We start from the raw sequence: 18,633 nt of genomic DNA on the forward strand, positions 1-18,633 counted from the left end.
ATAAATTACTTTGGGTATTCCAATTAGATAAAAATAGTAAAATTCTGTTTACGTCTTTGCCTAATTGATTTATTTAATGTTATTTCTAGGGGAATAAGATCAAGAGAACCTGTACACAATTAAAATAATGGAAGAACTTTAAGGAAAACATAGATAAAAAAGGATGATGAAAGAACATTTCGGTTCCCGGCGAAACACAGATTGACCTACTCAAAGTAGTAATTATTTTACTTTAACAACAAAAATGGTAGCAATTATTTCGGTCTAAATTTTTAACTGACTCACCTCAAGTTTAGAACTTTTATGGTTCCTCGATACATGATATGGGGAGTGTTTTGGGATTACTAGGCGGCTGTTCAGTTGCTAGTTGTTTACCATCTATTGGTGGTTGTTGTGCAACTCAGGTATATAATTATTTCATTTATAATGCCTATCCTTTTTACATGAGACTCGGTCATATCACAGCTAAGTACTGAATTTAAATTTTTTGTTGTGGCCACTGAAATGGCTACTTATACATTTCAATCAGAGCTAGCTAGCTACCTAAAGCAGCCAGGTGCTGCTGAGTAAAAATCACATTTAGTGCAGATAGAGGATAAAAGGCTCTTAACTATAACAAAGTAAACGAAAATGGTATTTTTGTATGTTGTTGAGGATAAAAAGTTGTTTATCAAGTCCTTTTAGAATCGTTTTTTGTTCTCATGTTATTTAGCTAAGCTAAGACTTGTGATGCCATGAGTACTTTTTAAAAAAATACTGACGTTACGTTTCTAGCTAGCTAGCTACCTTTAATTAAAAAGGATAAAAAAATTAAAAAGGTCAAGATATCATCAAAAGAGCATAAGTCCACATTCTCGGATCCGGGTTAACATGCTTCAAATTTTCTGATCATTTACAACAAAAATGAGCAGCATATTTAAATTCAGCAGCAAAATTTATGGAAGCATGGAAAGTTTATACACCAAGTACAACTGCCTCTATTAGTAGCCAAACTTTTGATGTTTTATGAAGAAATGATCACACAAATTAACTGCAGTGAAAATTTTTCACTGCAGTTGGATATTATAGTTAAACTCTTATAAAATTTTAAAACTTTAAATTACAATAAATCATGTTCTAAAAATCTTCTAAATTTCCTGTGTTATTTTTCCCAAAAGTTCCTTGTTTTCTTTTTCAAAATTTGATAATATTAACCCGGATACCAGAATTGCTAAAATGTTTTGAAACTTTTTGCAACTTTGCAAGATATTTAAATGATACTGATTTATTATATTATCATCAATGAGTCTTAAGATCAGATAAAAATATTGAATTGAATTGAATTTTTTATTTCAGTGATATAGATACAGATAACATAGTTACAGTTTTTAAATATGGAGACCGTCAAATTATTATTATATATATATATTCTTAGCTAAACGGGTGAGGCCACCATTGAGAAAAAAACAACATATAAAAACTGATATAAATGTATATATATGATGACAAATAGTAGATATTAACTCAGATTGAGCTCAAATATCTGAAGAATGATAAAAGATTTTCAAGAAATTTTAAAAGAATTGATAAACAACATTTTTATCCTTTTTAACATACAAGAATATCATTTTCAATGCAGAAATTCCATTAAAAGAATAGCAAAAACTAATGACAGCCTTGCTAACTTTGGATAATTCCTTAAAATCTACATTCAGAGCTAAAATCTTAAATCAGTTTGTTTAAGATTTGTACATGGCTAAAAAACCTGACAGTGTATTTTACCTTGTGACAGCATGCAGAAAAAAAAATAATAAAAGAGAAAAAGGTCAAACAGAGACCTACAAACCTAACACTAAACAAAACTACTAAAACTACATGTTTCTTCATTGGTATATTAAGGCCACGAAAATTTTAGATTAATTTTTTTTAAAAACGAGCATCGTGATTGGTTACTACACGTGGAGAGAAGAGACAAGTAATATGAAGACTAAAATTTGTCTTAGTCAGGTTTTTTTTTAGGTGATACAGTTATGCAAGGTATAGCTAACTAGAAGGACTGCAGTCTCAACCTATCCAGAAGAACATAAATAAAAACATATTTACCATAATAACAAGTACACCCGGTGTCTCCTGAATTTTTTTCATTTTTTTAAAAAAAATGTGTTTGGACATGTTTCAACATTTACGTTTTCATGGGGGGATTCTTGTGCATGGGTAAAAAAAATCTAAAAAATCGACAGGAAAAAAAATGCACACCCTGGGGGAAGAAATTAAGTAATAGTAAGTAAGTAATAGTTTATTCATCAATAGACAAAAAGTACATTATTTTATAGAAAAATTATTTTATAAGTATTGTTGTAAATAAGTCTATTGAAAGGAGATCACCACAAAGCAAAATAGCTTGAATGAAAGTGGTGACAACCTAAGAAACAGGAAATCACAAATAGGACAAAGTGCAAAGTCAGGACTGGGACTAATACAAAACGCAAAGGAATTCATATAGATATATCTAGTCAAATAGGAATTTATACCAAGAAAAGCAGGTCAAAAATCAAGGCACAAGGCATGATGCAAAAAATATGGAGGCTGATACACTATAATAAAATTTAGTAGCTGTTTAAGAAATGCTCAAATAGAATAGGTTGGATCTCAAAGTAGATTTACTAAGAAGTCAAAAAGAAAAGGATTTTTGTACCTCATTCCACGATTTTAAAGAGTGAAATCTGATAGACTTTTTCCCAAATGATGTTGAAACAACAAAACGTAATTTTAAAAGCCCTTGTTGATCAGCACGAGTGTGTTGATCATGAGAAAAGTTAATGGAAAAAGTATTTTTGATAGTGTCAGGAAGGCTATTATGAGCTAAGTTGTGCAGAAAAATAATATTTTGTATGGAGATCATGTCAGGAAACTTGAGAAGTCCGAGATTGAAGTAGAGTGAACTGAGTGGTGTGTAGAGAGTTCAAATTAAAGTCAAATTGAAACTGAAAACTTTTATGTATACTGTAGCTAATGGCATCTTTTCCCTGATAAAATATTCTAAAGCAAAACTAAATGCAAACTATTTTTGAATTTTAAGACCAAAAATGCCTCAACCTGAAAATAAAGTTTGGAAGGAATCCACGACTTACCACCTGTAAATAAAATTTTGCCTGTCGATTTGCCTAAAAATTTGTCTAAAAAATTCGGGGGATTATAAACAACATGCATCAGATGAAACTTGTCTATTTGATAGGTACCTCAAATATATATATACTAGTCGTTAGCCCATGGAAAAATCCACGGGGTCGCCCGTCTTTTAAATTAACTCGTTGCAACAAAGTTGGCAAAAATATATTGCATTTGGTATTGGTGTGCATTTTAAAAATTTTGTGTTTCCGCCACGGGACACGGCTTGCGTGGACACACAGATATACGACGGCTATTATTATAGAGATATAATATATATAGGCAGCAAAAATAGCATTTACTGAGTCTCGTTGCCTTATTTTTTATGAAAATATTTTTTGCATGTGATTTATATGTGACTGACTTGAAATTATGATGGCCGCTATTGCCCATTTCTCTTTTTACTAAAAACTCTTCAGTTCTTTCCTTTGTATCTTCTCTTCCAATCCAAAACATAAAATGTTTGAATAAACAACACCCACTCTAAGCCATAAAAAACATTCAATGTTCTCAAAGTATATATATACACAAAAATGTTAGGGACATATTAATAGAAAAACTTTAGATAAAAATGTATATATATTCCTTAATTTTTTATTAATAGTTTACCCGGTAAATACTTCCATGATTTGGAGGACTTTGGCATGTGCTCATGCTTACTGATGCCTTGGCTACAATAGAAAACACTTTGTAAAACGATGCACATGGTATGAATATTTTAAGGATGGTTCATCAAAAATAAATAAATATGAATTTATCAATTTATAGGGGTGTATATAATCATAGTTTAGTTAAAGCATACAATTTCAAAATCTTTAGTAGATATTCCTTAATTGGAAATGCTAAAAAAAAAATTAAATAAATATCTTAGTACCAATACAATGAAGATTGCCAAGTATATGCCAAAATCAGACATTAGAAATTTTCAGTAATTAAAGTTAAAGGAAACCCAAGGTATAAAGTGATGCTGGCTTATATTATAGAGCTTAAAAAGTTAGATAACAAGACTTTTTAATTTTTTTAAAAAGCTCTTTTTGTTTTAAGATATTTACATTTCAAGAATTTCAAATTCAATTATGATGTCATATATAGGAAATAGCAAATTTTGACATTTTTTGTCATCAGTAATTTTAGACCTGTTAAGGGATTTGCATTTAAACTTTATCAATGCATAAAAATTATAAATTTGACAAAATTACACTTGTTTGCTCATCCCAGGCTTCTTATATTTTACAGTATATAAACACAATAATTCAGGATCTGCAACTTAGTTTGTAAAAAAGTTTAAGCTAAGTTGGCTAAGCTTGGATAGGCCCTATATGTTTTTTCACAGAGTAAGGAGAGTGATTGCCATATGTGGGTGGTTTTACTCCTGGCCATGCCTGAATACACATGAAAGACTGAGTTTTAAAACATATATAAAAGCGAGAAGACTGTCACTAAACAATGAAACTGACAAGCATTACATGTCGCGATAGTAATAGTTTTTAAGCAAAGACAACACAACAATTATCATCATTGCTGCAATTTTTTGGCAATTGTAGCTTAAAAATAAAACCTAATAATTTTATATGTGCATATAGCACTGATGATGTTTTTATAATAAAACAAAAAGCTTCCGCCTACATCTATATTATAATACCCGTATACGTCCGTCCGTCTGTCTGTCACGCAAAATGGTAGCTTAGCTGCGCAGGTAGCGAGACGCACGCAATGCGGTATAAAAAGGACGGGCGAATCCGTGGATTTTTTCACAGGCTAACGACTAGTTTTTTAATTTTGTCTTATTTTTTTATTTTAAACTTTATTTGTTCTTCTTACAATTAATTCTTACAATTCTTCTTACAATTAATTTTTCTGCTTTCAATGCTATATCATGCCTTGAATCACTAGCAAGGAATCCTAAATTATACATTTTGATTCCCTTTGACGACGATTCAATACGGGCGAGTGAATGTTACCATAGCCCTGGGTTAACCGAAGCCATGTGAGGGAAATTGGGGAGATGGCACACTGTGTGGGCTGTGGATGTTGCAAGGAGTTGTCTGGTAGAGCGTGGACCCTAACTGGGTCTGCGTAGCTCAAAATGAGCAATAAATATTCCAGAACTTCCCGTCTAAGCCATGGCCCCTCCTGGAAATAAAAGACAGGGTATATCCCTCGAAATTTGGGAGGCTAGCCATGTATAATATGCACATCCATCCATCCATCCTTCCATCCATCATATAATTGTATAATTTGAATTCCTGTTCAGTTTAAAGAAGAACAATTATCAATACTATGGGTGATTGAAAATAAAATGTGATCACGAAAAGTGTGACAGACAGTATTATCCATCAATCTTAGATATAAAATTGGCAAATTTTAGTTAATCTTTAACTTTCTATATACTTTCTCATGTAGGAAGCATGGATTCTTTCCACTTCTTTTAAGAAATGAAACAAGCCGGACTTTACACCATTATCTTTATCTAAGAAAATGTAATTCTATCTCTTTCTTAGGCAGCTTGTTGCTGTGGATCAGCTGCATGCAGTCTTTGTTGCAAGGCTTGTCCATCATGCAAGAATTCAACTGCAGCTCGCATTGGCTATACTTTTATGCTGTTACTGGCCTTTATATTGTCATGTGTTATGTTGTCACCAGGGCTACGTGACAAGTTAGAAAAAATTCCTCAATTCTGTGATCGTGTTGGTGAAGAAAACTGTGACAAAGTAGTTGGATACTTGGCAGTATATCGTGTTTGCTTTGCAGCTGCTGCATTCTTTTTCTTCATGGCCATTGTCATGTTTAAAGTCAAGAGCAGCCAAGATCCTAGGGCCAAATTTCAAAACGGGTTAGTATAACAATCAATTTATAAAAAATTTAAATTTTCTTTTTCACTTTTTATTGAATCAAGTTATTTTGTGATTCAAGTATGAAGTTTGAAATTTGTATTACTGTGGAAAGTCTGTCATTTCTTGAGCATGATATAGTTTCAAGAAATAATAAACTTCCCACAGTAACATGAATACTGAACAAAAAAACTGAAATAATATCTTCAATAACTTGAAATTCATGTTTTTAGATTTTGGGCAATCAAATTTTTAATGTTCATTGGCTTGTTGGTTGGAGCATTTTTTATCCCAAAAGGGGATTTTTCTGAAAGTAGGTTTTTGTTCTGAAACAAAGATTTTAGAAGATACTATTTTTCTCTCAAAAATAATTGTTTCTGGTATATGTTTTTGGTTTAATTCTTTTGTGTTTTTAGTTATACTTTTATTTCTCCTTTCATAGCATGGATGTATGTTGGTATGACAGGAGGTTTCTTGTTTATTTTAATTCAACTTGTGTTGCTGATTGATTTTGCTTACAAGTGGTCAGAACGATGGTACGTTATTTTTCTGTCTTAAAGTATGACTTGAATTTCATGCAAAAATCTTAATGGTATTTTTTTAAGCTAAAAAATTCTTTAATAATATTCACACTTTGTCAGGTTGTGCTAACCACACATAAAATCTTTAAATTGAAACCTCTTAATTCCCAGTCATTCTCTACAGGCTATTGACTAGTCTATACATAATATAATATATTATATAATGTGTGTTGTCTAAGCCAATTTAAAAAACAGCGTTTTGTAAGTGAAAATACCATTATAATCGTACCTATAATCATAGTAATAATAATAACAGGTGTGCGAGGATGCACAAAATAGCGATCCATGAAATAATTTTTTTTCTTTAAAAGATTCCTTAATCGTTTTCTGTTCTTATTATTATAGGATTGGTAATTACGAAGAAACAGATAACAAAAAATGGTTTATTGGTAGGTGCATATTGTTACTGTGTTTTGTGGGTGCAAAATATTATTACATTCATATTATTCATTTAAACAAACCCCCTCTTAAATTCAGCTACAACTTGTAGTCAGCAGGCTTCTTATTGTGCAGTAAAGTATTAAAAATATGTATAATTTGAGGCATTTTTGTTAAAATTTAATGCATGAAGTTTTTTTATAGGACTTGCGGTCAGCACGGGTGTATTATACGCCATTGCTTTGACGATTGTTATATGTTGTTACTTGTTCTATACACAGGTATGCTATTTTACTCAGATTGTATGGAAAGTTATTTGCCAAGTGTTTGCTCTCTTTTGTGAATAAAATATAAACCTCCAACGCTTATACCAACCTATAGAACGTGGTGATAGTGTTTCTCACTTACCGTTACAGTGTCCCCACTTTCCCTTCAATGTCTCCACTTTCCCTTCAATGTCTCCACTTTCCCTTCAGTGTCCCCACTTTCCCTTCAATGTCTCCACTTTCCCTTCAGTGTCTCCACTTTCCCTTCAATGTCTCCACTTTCCCTTCAATGTCTCCACTTTCCCTTCAATGTCTCCACTTTCCCTTCAATGTCTCCACTTTCCCTTCAATGTCTCCACTTTCCCTTCATTGTCCCCACTTTCCCTTCATTGTCCCCACTTCATTGTCCCCACTTTCCCTTCATTGTCCTGAATCTAGTGTTGCCTATGTTTTTCATAACATACATGTTTCATAACATACATATATTTTTTCACTGAGCTTCTACATGTGACTGAGAGCTATATTTAGCTATCACAAATTCAGTTTGCTTGATAATTTTCTAAAGCAGTCGACATTTTGCAGGCAATTTAGATGCTGCTTCAAAGAGAGTGGAATAAATTAAAGCAATTTTTGTTTTTGTATTTTTACTGACTAATTGCTGATTATCAAACACGTTGGATGTCATCGAGATTTTTTAAGCCATTGAGAATTATACAGTAGATGTATATTATAGTTAGACCAAAAAAATATATGCCTGGTTTCCGTTAACTACAGACCTAAAACATTTTTTTCGCATCTGTCTGTTTAAATTAAGTCAAATGCAAAATATATTAAAAAAATAGTCCTTAGATGTACAGAGATTACTTATTCTCCAATTAATCACACAACATTGAAACATTAAAATCGCTTGAAACATTCTATGAAGTCAATACATTGCATTCTCTATACCTTTTAAAAAGATTTAAATATGTTTACCATAAAATAGAAGTTCCAATTGATTTGACAACAACTATATTTCCCTTAAAAAACACAGACGAACGAAAAATTAGTTATACTTTCCAATAAGGGTCCTACACTTAAATCATATAGTTCCATACCCTCCTCCCTCATAAAAAACAGGCGAAATGATTTATCATTTTAGTCCCCTGGGTACGCAATTCCTAACACTAACCCAGTAACAATTTTAATGCTCCAAAGATTTTTTTATAGAAATCTGGATGCAGCTTAAATAAGTTCTTCATCAGTTTCAATTTAATCCTCTGCGTCATCGTTTCCCTCATGACCATACATCCGCGTATCCAAGACTCTCAGCCCACATCTGGCTTGCTGCAAGCTGCAGTCATCTCAGCATACGCAATGTATTTGACGTGGTCAGCCATGAGCAATGAGCCTGATGAAACCTGCAACCCAAGTAAGCGTATATTGACTTTTACTACCACAGTAGACGAGTGTATTCCTTCACTACCTGCTGTTCTGTCATTTTTCAGTAATGTATTTTTGTCGACATTTCACTTAAAGGAGCTTTTGCTAGTTTTTTTATTCTATTTTTGGGGATTTCATCTATTGATACAATGTACAATATGTATCACTATCCCAGATTCAAAATTGTCATAAAAATCAACGCCCGTCAGACTAATGTCTGTTTTTCATTAATAACCGTTGATAACTTCTACCGTTTGAAATTTGCGCCTAACTCTAGCTCAACTTTCTGCAAGCCAAAATAAAAGTTTAGGCCTTTTTCTAACAAATAAGCTTGGATTGGGCATCTAGTTCGTTTTTGTTCTTGAGTTATGGTCAATTGAAGTTGGAATAAAAGTTGTGTCAAAATTGGGCTTTTTGACAAACGCACAGCACAAGGGTTATTATGCTAAATCTCCAATACGCTAAACATGGTAGCGTTTTCGGAATTTTTATTGGTTATTGCTTGTTATTGAAAAAGATGCAAGCGCTAGGAAGTTGACTCCTCATGATTACCTACAGCAGTTTAAAATCGATACTAATGCGCGTGCGCGGATGCTATACCCTGAGAGCTTTGACCAAGAAGTTTGGAAAGAGTCCTTTAAGATCGTTAAAACAAGTCTAAATGTTGATTTGTTAAAACACTTCTATTTTTTTCGCAGGTGGTAGTTTTTTAAAGAGCACGAGCCTAGCACCAGGATTCGACATGCAAACTGGATTCTCTGCTGCTTTGTTGTTTGTAACAGTGGTGTATTCTTGTATTAAGACGAGTAGTGGCTCATCACTTTCCATTCAAGCTGACAGCATGGAAAACGTTCTCATAAATGATGATCAGGACGAGGTATGTAATGGTTTTGTTTTCTGTACGCGCAAAGTTGTTACGATATATCAAAGCTCCGTGTTTTCTATCACGATATGTAGAAGCTTTGTCTTTTGTAAGGTTCACTTTGCGCGCGGTTATTACGATATATAGAAGCTCTGTTCTTTTTGCGGGGTTATTACGATATATCGAAGCTCTGTCCTTTTTACGATTACTTTACGCGCGGTTATCACGATATATCGAAGCTCTGTCCTTTGTACGGTCCACTTTGCGCGCGGTTGTTACCACATATCGAAGTTTGTCTTTTGTACGGTTTATTTTGCGTTTTAAAGATTAATAATTATTTCTCTGTTTTTTTGTTGATGAAATAGGTTTTGTCGTAACAGCTAATTTCAGTGTTACTCTACTAGCTACAAATTGAGATTTTAATGATCTCATATGGTTGAAAAGTCGAGAAATTTCTCGGTCTGTGGTGTGTTTTTCTACCCGGGCTGATTTTGGATATTTCTAACAATGCTATCATAGTTATCATAATTATTATATAAAAAAACGTACAGTAATACCTCACTGAAAGTTCAACGCTTTTGCTAAAATAAACATCGGCTCACGTACATTTTAATCCTTTTTTTAAGGATGTGGAGATCAAAGGTCAAAAGGTTTACGACAATGAAAGTACTCAAGTAGCGTATAGCTACTCATTTTTTCATTTCACTTTCTTCCTGGCGTCACTCTACATCATGATGATGTTAACGAACTGGTACAGGTAGGAAATATTTTTGTTATCAATAGTTCGTATTTTTTCCATATTTTGATATATTTGCTGGTTTCTTTTTTGATTTTTTACCATCGAAAGAATGCCCTGCGACGTTAAAAAAGAAATGCGATACGCCTGACGACTCATTTGTTAATAAGATCATTTTGTTAATAAATGAGCCGTATTTCGATTCATCGAATATACTCCGATGACCGATCAGTTAGGTCTTGGGAAGAATGGAATTTAGGCTATGCGTTTGTAATGTTATGTTCTCTCTTGTTTGGAAGGGTTAAGATGGTACCTAAGTGAGTGGTTGAGGAGATGAGAGCAGAAAGTTTTAAAAGTTATATACCATTTGTTTCTACCAGATATTTTTCAGACAGTTAGGTATATTAGCGAAATTTCATAAACGCAAAAAAATTTTCTTCAATTCACGGAAAATAGAAAATCTGGGGAATTTTTACAATTTTTTTTGCGGCATTCGCGGATTTTAATGCCGACAAAATTTTCCAAAAGCATCGATTATTCTATAGTTTATATTTATTTTATATCGCTCAGGCGCGTAAATTTTTGCACCTAAAGTATTGAACCAATAAACATCAAACAACTTATGCGTTGTATAGCTAGATCTAAGGGTATGTGAAAAGTAAAAACCCACAGCGATTCTGTCGAAGCGTTGACCCGTACTTGTTTTGAGACATAAAAATGAAAATTCTCTGTTTATATTTAGCCCCGAAGGATCGAACGTGGAAACATTAACAAGCAACATGGCTACCGTGTGGGTAAAAATGGCATCCAGTTGGGCGTGCTTTCTTATTTTCACTTGGACGTTAATCGCACCCATGATGTTTCCTGATCGAGAATTCTTTTCTTAAATATTAATCGATGTGACTTGTATATAACTTGTGAAAATGGGCTTTGTTTATGTTTGATTTGTTTATTTTGTCTTTCTTGTTTTATCTCGTGTTTTTATTCGTGTACTATAAAATTCTTTGTTTTCGCGTTACCCATCTTTGCGTTGCATTATTTTGCTCGCTTATCTTGAAATATTTCACTAGATGTAAGGAAGGAAGAACCCTTTATTTCATTGTGGCAGCTGTATTATGCGTTGCTTTTTAGAGTAAAATGAATAAAGATAGAAAAAAAACTTTAAATTAGCTGAGAGAAGAGAAACGTGACGAGAGTGTGCTTCTTTGAATTTTTTTATCCCGTGTAATTTCACAGCATAATGTATTTATAACATATTATTTGACTTTTTTATTTAAGTATTCGTTGTTGTAAATGCAATTCTTGTATTTCTCTTAACCTCTAACATTCATGGCTGTTATTTAAAATGTTAGGATTCTAGATGTAATAGACGTCTAAGTAAAACAGATATTGTCTCTTCTTCTTTCAACCAGCTAATAACAGGAGTGACAACGTTTGACGAAATGCTTTTTAGGTCAACCATTCTGGCCAGTTCTTTAACTTAATATAAACAGCATCTCAACCAACATTGTGGTGTTTACCACATAGCGGGGTGTTCTATTGCTTGAAGAGAAGCGACCGATGTAGAACGGCCTTTCGTCTTAATTGTTTGTTACTCTGGTCTGTAAATTACCTCGTCAGTTACAAAATTGACTTTTTCCTGTTGTAACATTACCACCTTAGGTTGTTTTTTTTTTGTTCGGCTGACACTTCACACAGGCTTCCACAACGTCACCTCATCGTCTTATCGTGTAAAGTGGAGCTTTAATTAGCTATCAATTTTAATTTGTTTAGAAACTTGGAAAATTGTTTCGAAATTTTTATAAATTTGTTTAGAAAGTCCTGTATTGTCGAGTAGTATTTTATTACACCAACCTAATATGCCTTCATGCATGAAGTTTTCGGGTGACTATGTTTTTGGGCAAGTGGAGTGCTCTAATGTTCAAAATTGCGCGATAAAAACATGACTCGCTTAATTTAGGTTGCGAGAAAATTGCGAAAAAAAGTAAGAATTTTGTCTTCTAATTAAAACCAAACTAATGGGATCTAATTTTACTCGAAATAAAACTCGCTGCACAAGTAAGCATGCATCGCAGTTGTTGACAATGCTTCTACGTCCTATGCGTCAAAGAAACCATGCCTTATTTGTCCTAGCTTAGTTTTGTGTCTATGCAGATAGTCTAGATAATCGAATAATCCTCCCCTAATCTATTGTCAACCTAAGTAGCGGGAGATATACGCCGGGCAAACTTGTGGGTTTTCAACGGGCTGACAATTAGTCTATGACACTTGCAATACAAGCGGTAGTTGTTAAATTAACTGAAAGCATCATACGGTCTATGACGAAATATGTACACCACAACGGTGAATTCATTCTTCTTCTAAGCTATAAATAGTCTTTCAAGTTTAAATAAAGATTATGGCAAATGTTCGATTTTTAGTTTTATATCGTTAAGTTTTCCCATTCGTTTTCCCGCCATTTTTAAATTGTAAGCATTTCCGGACAGTCATACTTCTAATTTCAACCTTCTCACACTCAGCACTAGAATGTAGTAGTTTTCTCTGCTATGATCCAAAACATTTTTCACAAGCCTTTAAAGTATCGATTTTCCGTTCGACATAATTTGGGGATTTCGTAATAGGCTCCGTAGTGACATTTAATAAGTCATGTCCTTTAGTTCAAAACGTTTGGTAAAGTTCACACATTCTCCCATGTCCCTTGTGTCTATTGAATGTTTCTTTGCAGTGTACTTTTCATTGATAGTTCCAAATAATGTTGTCAAGGTTGACCATTTTGAAACAATATGTGTTATAATTGTCAGGTCACTGGGACTGATTTTAAAAAAATCGACATTAGAGTTGGAACATGTGTATTGCCAAGAAGACATGGCAATAAATGAACAACATATCCTACACTAAAGTGTGGATGTGCGCTTTTAAGAAGATTGAAAACTAAGTTTTATGAAGCTTATTTCTGTATATTTCACACTGCAGTCAAAGAAAACCCAACTTACAAGTGTCGAGTAATAATGTTTTAAAAATATAATGCTAACAACCTCTCCCCAGGCTACAGCTGTAGGAGCTAAGTAGCTTGTAGATCGAGAAGCATCTTCAGATCATCTGTCTGAATTTTCACAGCAGTAACAATGCTCCCTCTGTGATATTTCGCGCTAAATTTTTGTTGGTAAATAATAAAGAACGCAATGAACGTTTGCTGTAATGTGCGAACACTAAGACATGCATTTTCACAACAAGAACTGCGTAAAAAAATTATCTCTCCCAGCTTGACCGTGCTTTTTTATTCAAACTTCATTTTTTTATGTTACAGTATGCTGAGCAAGGGTGCAACTTTATAAGTTTGTTCTTGCCATGTTGATTTCTAAAACCGGGGGATATATGCGTTAAAATTTGCAAGAAATTTATAAACAAATTTATTTCTTAAACAATTATGTTTAAAATTAAGGTCCCGTATTGAAACTTTACTTTGTTTTGATACCGTGAAATATTCGTATAATACTTGAAATACTTGCGTTTTAGGTGCATTTCGAAATTTTGAGCACTGTTACTCCCCCCGTCTGCCGCGCTTACTGCTCGTCGAAATTATTTTAAGCAAAAACTTCTTATGATAACCTGCGTGTTACCTCGTTTTACTAACTTTCCCAAATCCCTTACTTTATAATTTTTTAATTATTCATAAAAAAACAATTTATACGATCTCTTAAATATTAATACAATTTTACTCAGTTTTTGATTATCTTTTTTCTTCTTCACCAGTATAGGGTATGATTTCATACCTCAGCGAGGCGATATTAGTATTCAGCTCTCAATGCGCTATTCAACTAAAAGCGTCTTTATGACGTAGTAAAAAAATTTAAAAATTCTAAACGCAAATGCTTACAATAATTTTTATACGATACAAACATAACGACAATTATTCGAATGCATATTTATCAACATGATAATTAATGTAAATAAATGCACACTGAATTAATAATGGTGTATTTACATAATTAAATGGTTAATGAACCATAATGTTGATGTCTTGTGTATGATTGCAAGGCGTTTATATGTGTTTTCAACTCATCGAAATATGAATTTGCTCCTTTCTCTTCATGTCTAGTAGGTTAACATGGCTTTTTCTGGTTTTACTGATGAACAAATGTACCTTCGGTGAGTAAAGTTCTTTGTTTATTTTTTTTGCGCATGAAACCGCTAAACCTTGTAATTTTATGAAGGTTTATTCTGCTTGGCTGCCCATTATTATTGCTTTGTTTTATCAGCCCCATAATTCCTGACACTTTTAATTATTGCATAAATTACATCCAAATACGTTCTTTAAGCTGAATTTACATGTCTGAATCGGAATGAAGCTATTACCATATGGTGATTCGTTGTAATGCTGAATGTTCTTTTGCATTGGCAAAAACTTTCTTTTTGCAAACGAAAATTCTTTAAAATTCTTTATTCTATGAGAATAGAAATCTCTATTTCTTCAAACTTCTTTTAAAAAGCAACAACAAAGTGTATGTACTTTAAAGGAAGTAATTTTTCAATATTTTGCGATTCTTGGTCAAAATCGCTAAAGTTAGCCCAGAAAAAAAGTTTATAAAAGACCTAATAATCGTTAAGTACTAAGTATCGTTAGCGAAATTTTTCAATCGACTCAGAATGCTTTTTTTTATCATTGATAGCATTCATTGTAACTTCATACAATATTTCTAGACCGCCTTGAAATTTGTTGCAGTGAGAAAGAATCCAAATACTTTTTCCTGTTTTCTAAATATTACACTTTCATAAAAACCAGACCACCAATTCGTTCCTAAAAATCCACATAGTTGTTTGTTAGGACATGAAACCTAGTTTACTGGTCTAGCTACACGTTGCACATCTTTTCATTACTTTTCAACTCAATAACAGAAATCCTTTATAATATATTGCAAAACCTACATGAAGAAATTTCCTTGTGATTAAGATTTACACTTTAAAAATCGTTAAATGGAGGATAAGTTGATTTTCTATTTATTGGTATTTTTATTGGTTACGCACGAATCAGCTGTGGTTCGGTGTTTGCATTTTGCTAAGATTGTGTTGATTCTTAGAAGTTGCTTAAATACGCACATCTAATTAAACTGTTTGTAAAGCACTTTAAGGAAATACATTTGTACTAGTAGAGTCTTGTGCATGGACAAAGAAATATGCAGTTGAATCCTTTTACGAAAGAAGCGCAGTAAACGTTTTATATCGTATGAGAAAGATAGATATTTAACTGAGGACAGACGGCTCTTGTATTCTCAAAATTTTATTGTCTTTTGTTTGGAATAGGTGAAACGAGGGGTACGTCTAAGAAGAGAGGGAGACGACAAGAAGTGATATATGATTAAAAAAATGTTTCTCTGCTTCTTTGTTTTTTTTAAACATCTTAAGTGATGTATGTTATTTCTTTTGCTAAATTTTAGTAGGTAATTATAAAACTGTTTATATTCATAAAAAAATTATATTAATTAATTATCAAGACCTCTAATTCCCAAACATATTTAAAATAAATATATCTATTCTTGACCTGTACAAAAATCACAAAATAGCTATGATAAAAACTTTGTGCAGCACTTCATACGCTTTAGAGATGACTAATTTATTTTCTTTGATGTCAGGGTATCTTCAAAGTCAACAATTTTCTTGTCCGTCTGGTAGATCTGTGTTTATATCACCCATTCTTCATGAAAGATTTCAACTTCAACAATTCTCGTACAGTAAACAAGACTGTTTGCAATCTTGCTGTGTTTCGCCATTATGTTCTGCAATATACTACAGCTTCTTTATATGTTATCGTTGTCAAGGAGACTGTCAAAATTATTTGGAAAAGAAAACGTTGGAAAATATTTCGGACAATAAATTTTTAGGTATGTGGTTTTTTTATATATTCGTTTGTCAATCTTTACATAATTTCTGTGCATGAGATACTTTCGTGGGGTTAAAGTGGCCACAAAATACTTGACTTATATTTGATCTTCATGTTTGCCGAAACTCGTCGTGGCGGGAAATCGATGATGTATATCTAGAAGTTGTTACGTCATATGTGTGAATGGTAATTTTAATAAAGATATTCTTCATAATGTTCTTTCAGAGAATCCTCGACACAGTGCAGTTCAAATGCACGATGATGTATCCAACGTAGATCTAGAGCAAACCTGCACAGGAAGTGCAGTCATGTTATCTGCAAAATTAAGAAATGGACGGGAATCTGGAACATTTAAGGAACAACCACGTGTTAACACGATAAATGAATGCACAACAAAATGCTGTGCGCTGAACACATGTGATGTAGCGTATATGGTGGCTGACAGATGTTTTACAGTTGACTGTCATTCTGATGACGATTGTCAGTGGTTGACGGACATGTCACATACAAATTCGAAATTGGTGTACGTTACTAGAGGTGAAAAAGAGAAGAAAAAGAAAAAGAAGAAGAAGAAGGATTGTAAGTTTTTCCAACTTTTCTGGTTTGTGTCTATCTGTTATTCTCTCGCATCACAACACTGTAATGTGAATATCACTTATGGTTTCATCAGACCGTGGGGACGGGGCAGGGTACAAGGTAGTTTGCCTTTTTATAATATTAAACGTGAAGGTAAAAATAGGTATAAAAATATCTTCATTTCGACCTCTATGCTTAAATTACGACAACAAATAATGAGATTTTATAACACATAAATTGCCTCGTTTTCAGATTATCTAAATAATTCATTTCGCAAATTTTTATGCCCTTCGGTTTGACACTATATCATAGCCCTACCCCAAGAGAAAAAAAAAGGTTTTACATCATACGGGCCTTAAATCTCATTGTTTTTAAGAAAATCTTCATAACCAGGCCGACTCACCTGAGAGGGACTCCAGCCATTAGTCAGTTTTGGTCGTACTAGTATCAGAGAACTAGTACTAGTACAAGTTCTCTGTTGGAATCTTAGTATACATTTAGTTCTCTGTAGCAATAACTAAAAATGAATATAGCAAAACAGGTAAAGTGTTCTCCAAATTCCGTAATTCAAACTGATAAATTTTCAAAAAAAAGGTTGCTACCTAAGATTTGTAGGGTTTTAGCAAAAAGTGTACATATTGTGAGTGTGTTTTCTTTTTTTAGCTGCCATAACCTCGTCATCGCAACACCCTTCTCCGTCCCAGCAAAATAAAGTACTACCCACACAATCAACAAAAAAAGATCAGTTTGCTCTGCTGAAGGAGATTTTCCATCCACGTAAGCAAGACGTTGAGTTAACACAGCTCGAACGTTTCGCTCATGATGGTTTCATTAATAACCGTGCTATTGATGATGTCCAATCATCACTTCTTGATTCTGCTGACTCATCAGAAAGTGGCAGCGGTGAACAAACAGATAGTGATAACTACTTTGACACTTCCGATTTTCAGTTTCAAAAAACACAAACGAAAAAGTCAAGCATTCCAACTGAAATACCCGTTATCTATTTAAAGGGAGTGGATCCAGACTCCTTTGAACTAGGTGCGGATGATTTTTCCACGTTAGGCCACAACTCGACTACCAAGACCGTGTTAGGCCACAACTTGATTACCATGACAACTAGAGCACCTCCGGCAACTGCTCTAAAAATCACTATTGAGAAGTTTAAGGACATTAATGGCAACATTAACAAATTAGACAAGAATTTTGAAAAACAAGAAGAAGATAAAAAGATCATAGAGAAAGCTTTCGGTAAATTACAGAATGAACCTTTTGATGTAAAGAACTTTGCTCCAGCTGCCACTAAAACACAAACTTATGGCAACAAAGCACCGGGCATTGAAACCGATGAACAACATTATAAAACATACCCGAAATTGGCACCAGCAGCGACCAAATCCCTCGTGCCAAATCATGTTACCCCGAGTAATGCTACAACAGTGAATAATAAAACCGATATCGAAGCAAAAACAAAAACCAGATTAAAACCAACAAAACATAACATACCAAGTGCTGTTATTTTTATTCTGAACGATACTGATTCTAAAGATGGCGGACAACAAAATTCGAACAAGGAACCTTTGTACAAAAACAATGATTTTGTTAATAACAATACGATAAAATCTCGAGGTAAAATTACAGACCAGACGCCAGTTGTATTTATAAATGACGAAAATTCAAATTTAACGGTAAGTAAACATAGCAGTGGTAAACAAACAAAAAGCAAAATGGATATGACGCAAAAAGATGAATTGAAGAAGTTGCAGTCTACAAATAAAAGTTTGATGGATGCAAATATGGAAATGAAAAATGATATACCAGTTGTGTTTATAAAAGAAAATGGTATTAATTTTATTTTATTAATTTTTTTATTTGTTTATTTGTTAGAATCATTCACCCAGGACAATTGTTTTAAATCGGTCTTAGTGAATTTTTATGTGCCTCGTAAATTAGGAC

The 18,633-nt window shown here is 33.2% G+C and overlaps 2 protein-coding genes across 2 annotated transcripts in view; both read left to right on the plus strand.

The window, feature by feature from the left end:
• Positions 1-137: 137 nt before the first annotated feature.
• LOC130647805 (probable serine incorporator) lies at positions 138-11,608 on the plus strand. The gene is made up of 10 exons (XM_057453786.1): positions 138-404; positions 5,649-5,980; positions 6,212-6,291; positions 6,421-6,514; positions 6,905-6,948; positions 7,142-7,218; positions 8,413-8,614; positions 9,324-9,502; positions 10,114-10,244; positions 10,966-11,608. Exons 1-10 carry the CDS (start codon positions 324-326, stop codon positions 11,108-11,110), a joined length of 1,365 nt encoding a protein of 454 aa, XP_057309769.1. The 5' UTR covers positions 138-323; the 3' UTR covers positions 11,111-11,608.
• Positions 11,609-13,676: 2,068 nt separating this feature from the next.
• The window catches only part of LOC130648239 (uncharacterized), a 42,712-nt gene continuing 37,755 nt past the window's right edge, over positions 13,677-18,633 (plus strand). The window contains exons 1-4 of the mRNA XM_057454278.1: positions 13,677-14,372; positions 15,854-16,102; positions 16,327-16,680; positions 17,341-18,519. Of these exons, the coding sequence (XP_057310261.1) occupies positions 14,315-14,372; positions 15,854-16,102; positions 16,327-16,680; positions 17,341-18,519 (1,840 nt within the window). The 5' untranslated portion in view covers positions 13,677-14,314. The remainder of the gene's footprint in view (positions 14,373-15,853; positions 16,103-16,326; positions 16,681-17,340; positions 18,520-18,633) is intronic.

Source organism: Hydractinia symbiolongicarpus, chromosome 6 (genome assembly GCF_029227915.1).
Source record: "Hydractinia symbiolongicarpus strain clone_291-10 chromosome 6, HSymV2.1, whole genome shotgun sequence".
NCBI lineage: Eukaryota > Metazoa > Cnidaria > Hydrozoa > Anthoathecata > Hydractiniidae > Hydractinia > Hydractinia symbiolongicarpus.

What these genes read in the sequence shown, in the direction of transcription:
- LOC130647805 (XM_057453786.1), top strand. Translation starts at nt 324, where the DNA reads ATGGGGAGTGTTTTGGGATTACTAGGCGGCTGTTCAGTTGCTAGTTGT. An exon ending in GTTACTTGTTCTATACACAG is followed by an intron (nt 7,219 to 8,412) that starts GTATGCTATTTT and finishes ATTTTTTTATAG; the next exon opens with AAATCTGGATGCAGCTTAAA. An exon ending in ATGTTAACGAACTGGTACAG is followed by an intron (nt 10,245 to 10,965) that starts GTAGGAAATATT and finishes GTTTATATTTAG; the next exon opens with CCCCGAAGGATCGAACGTGG.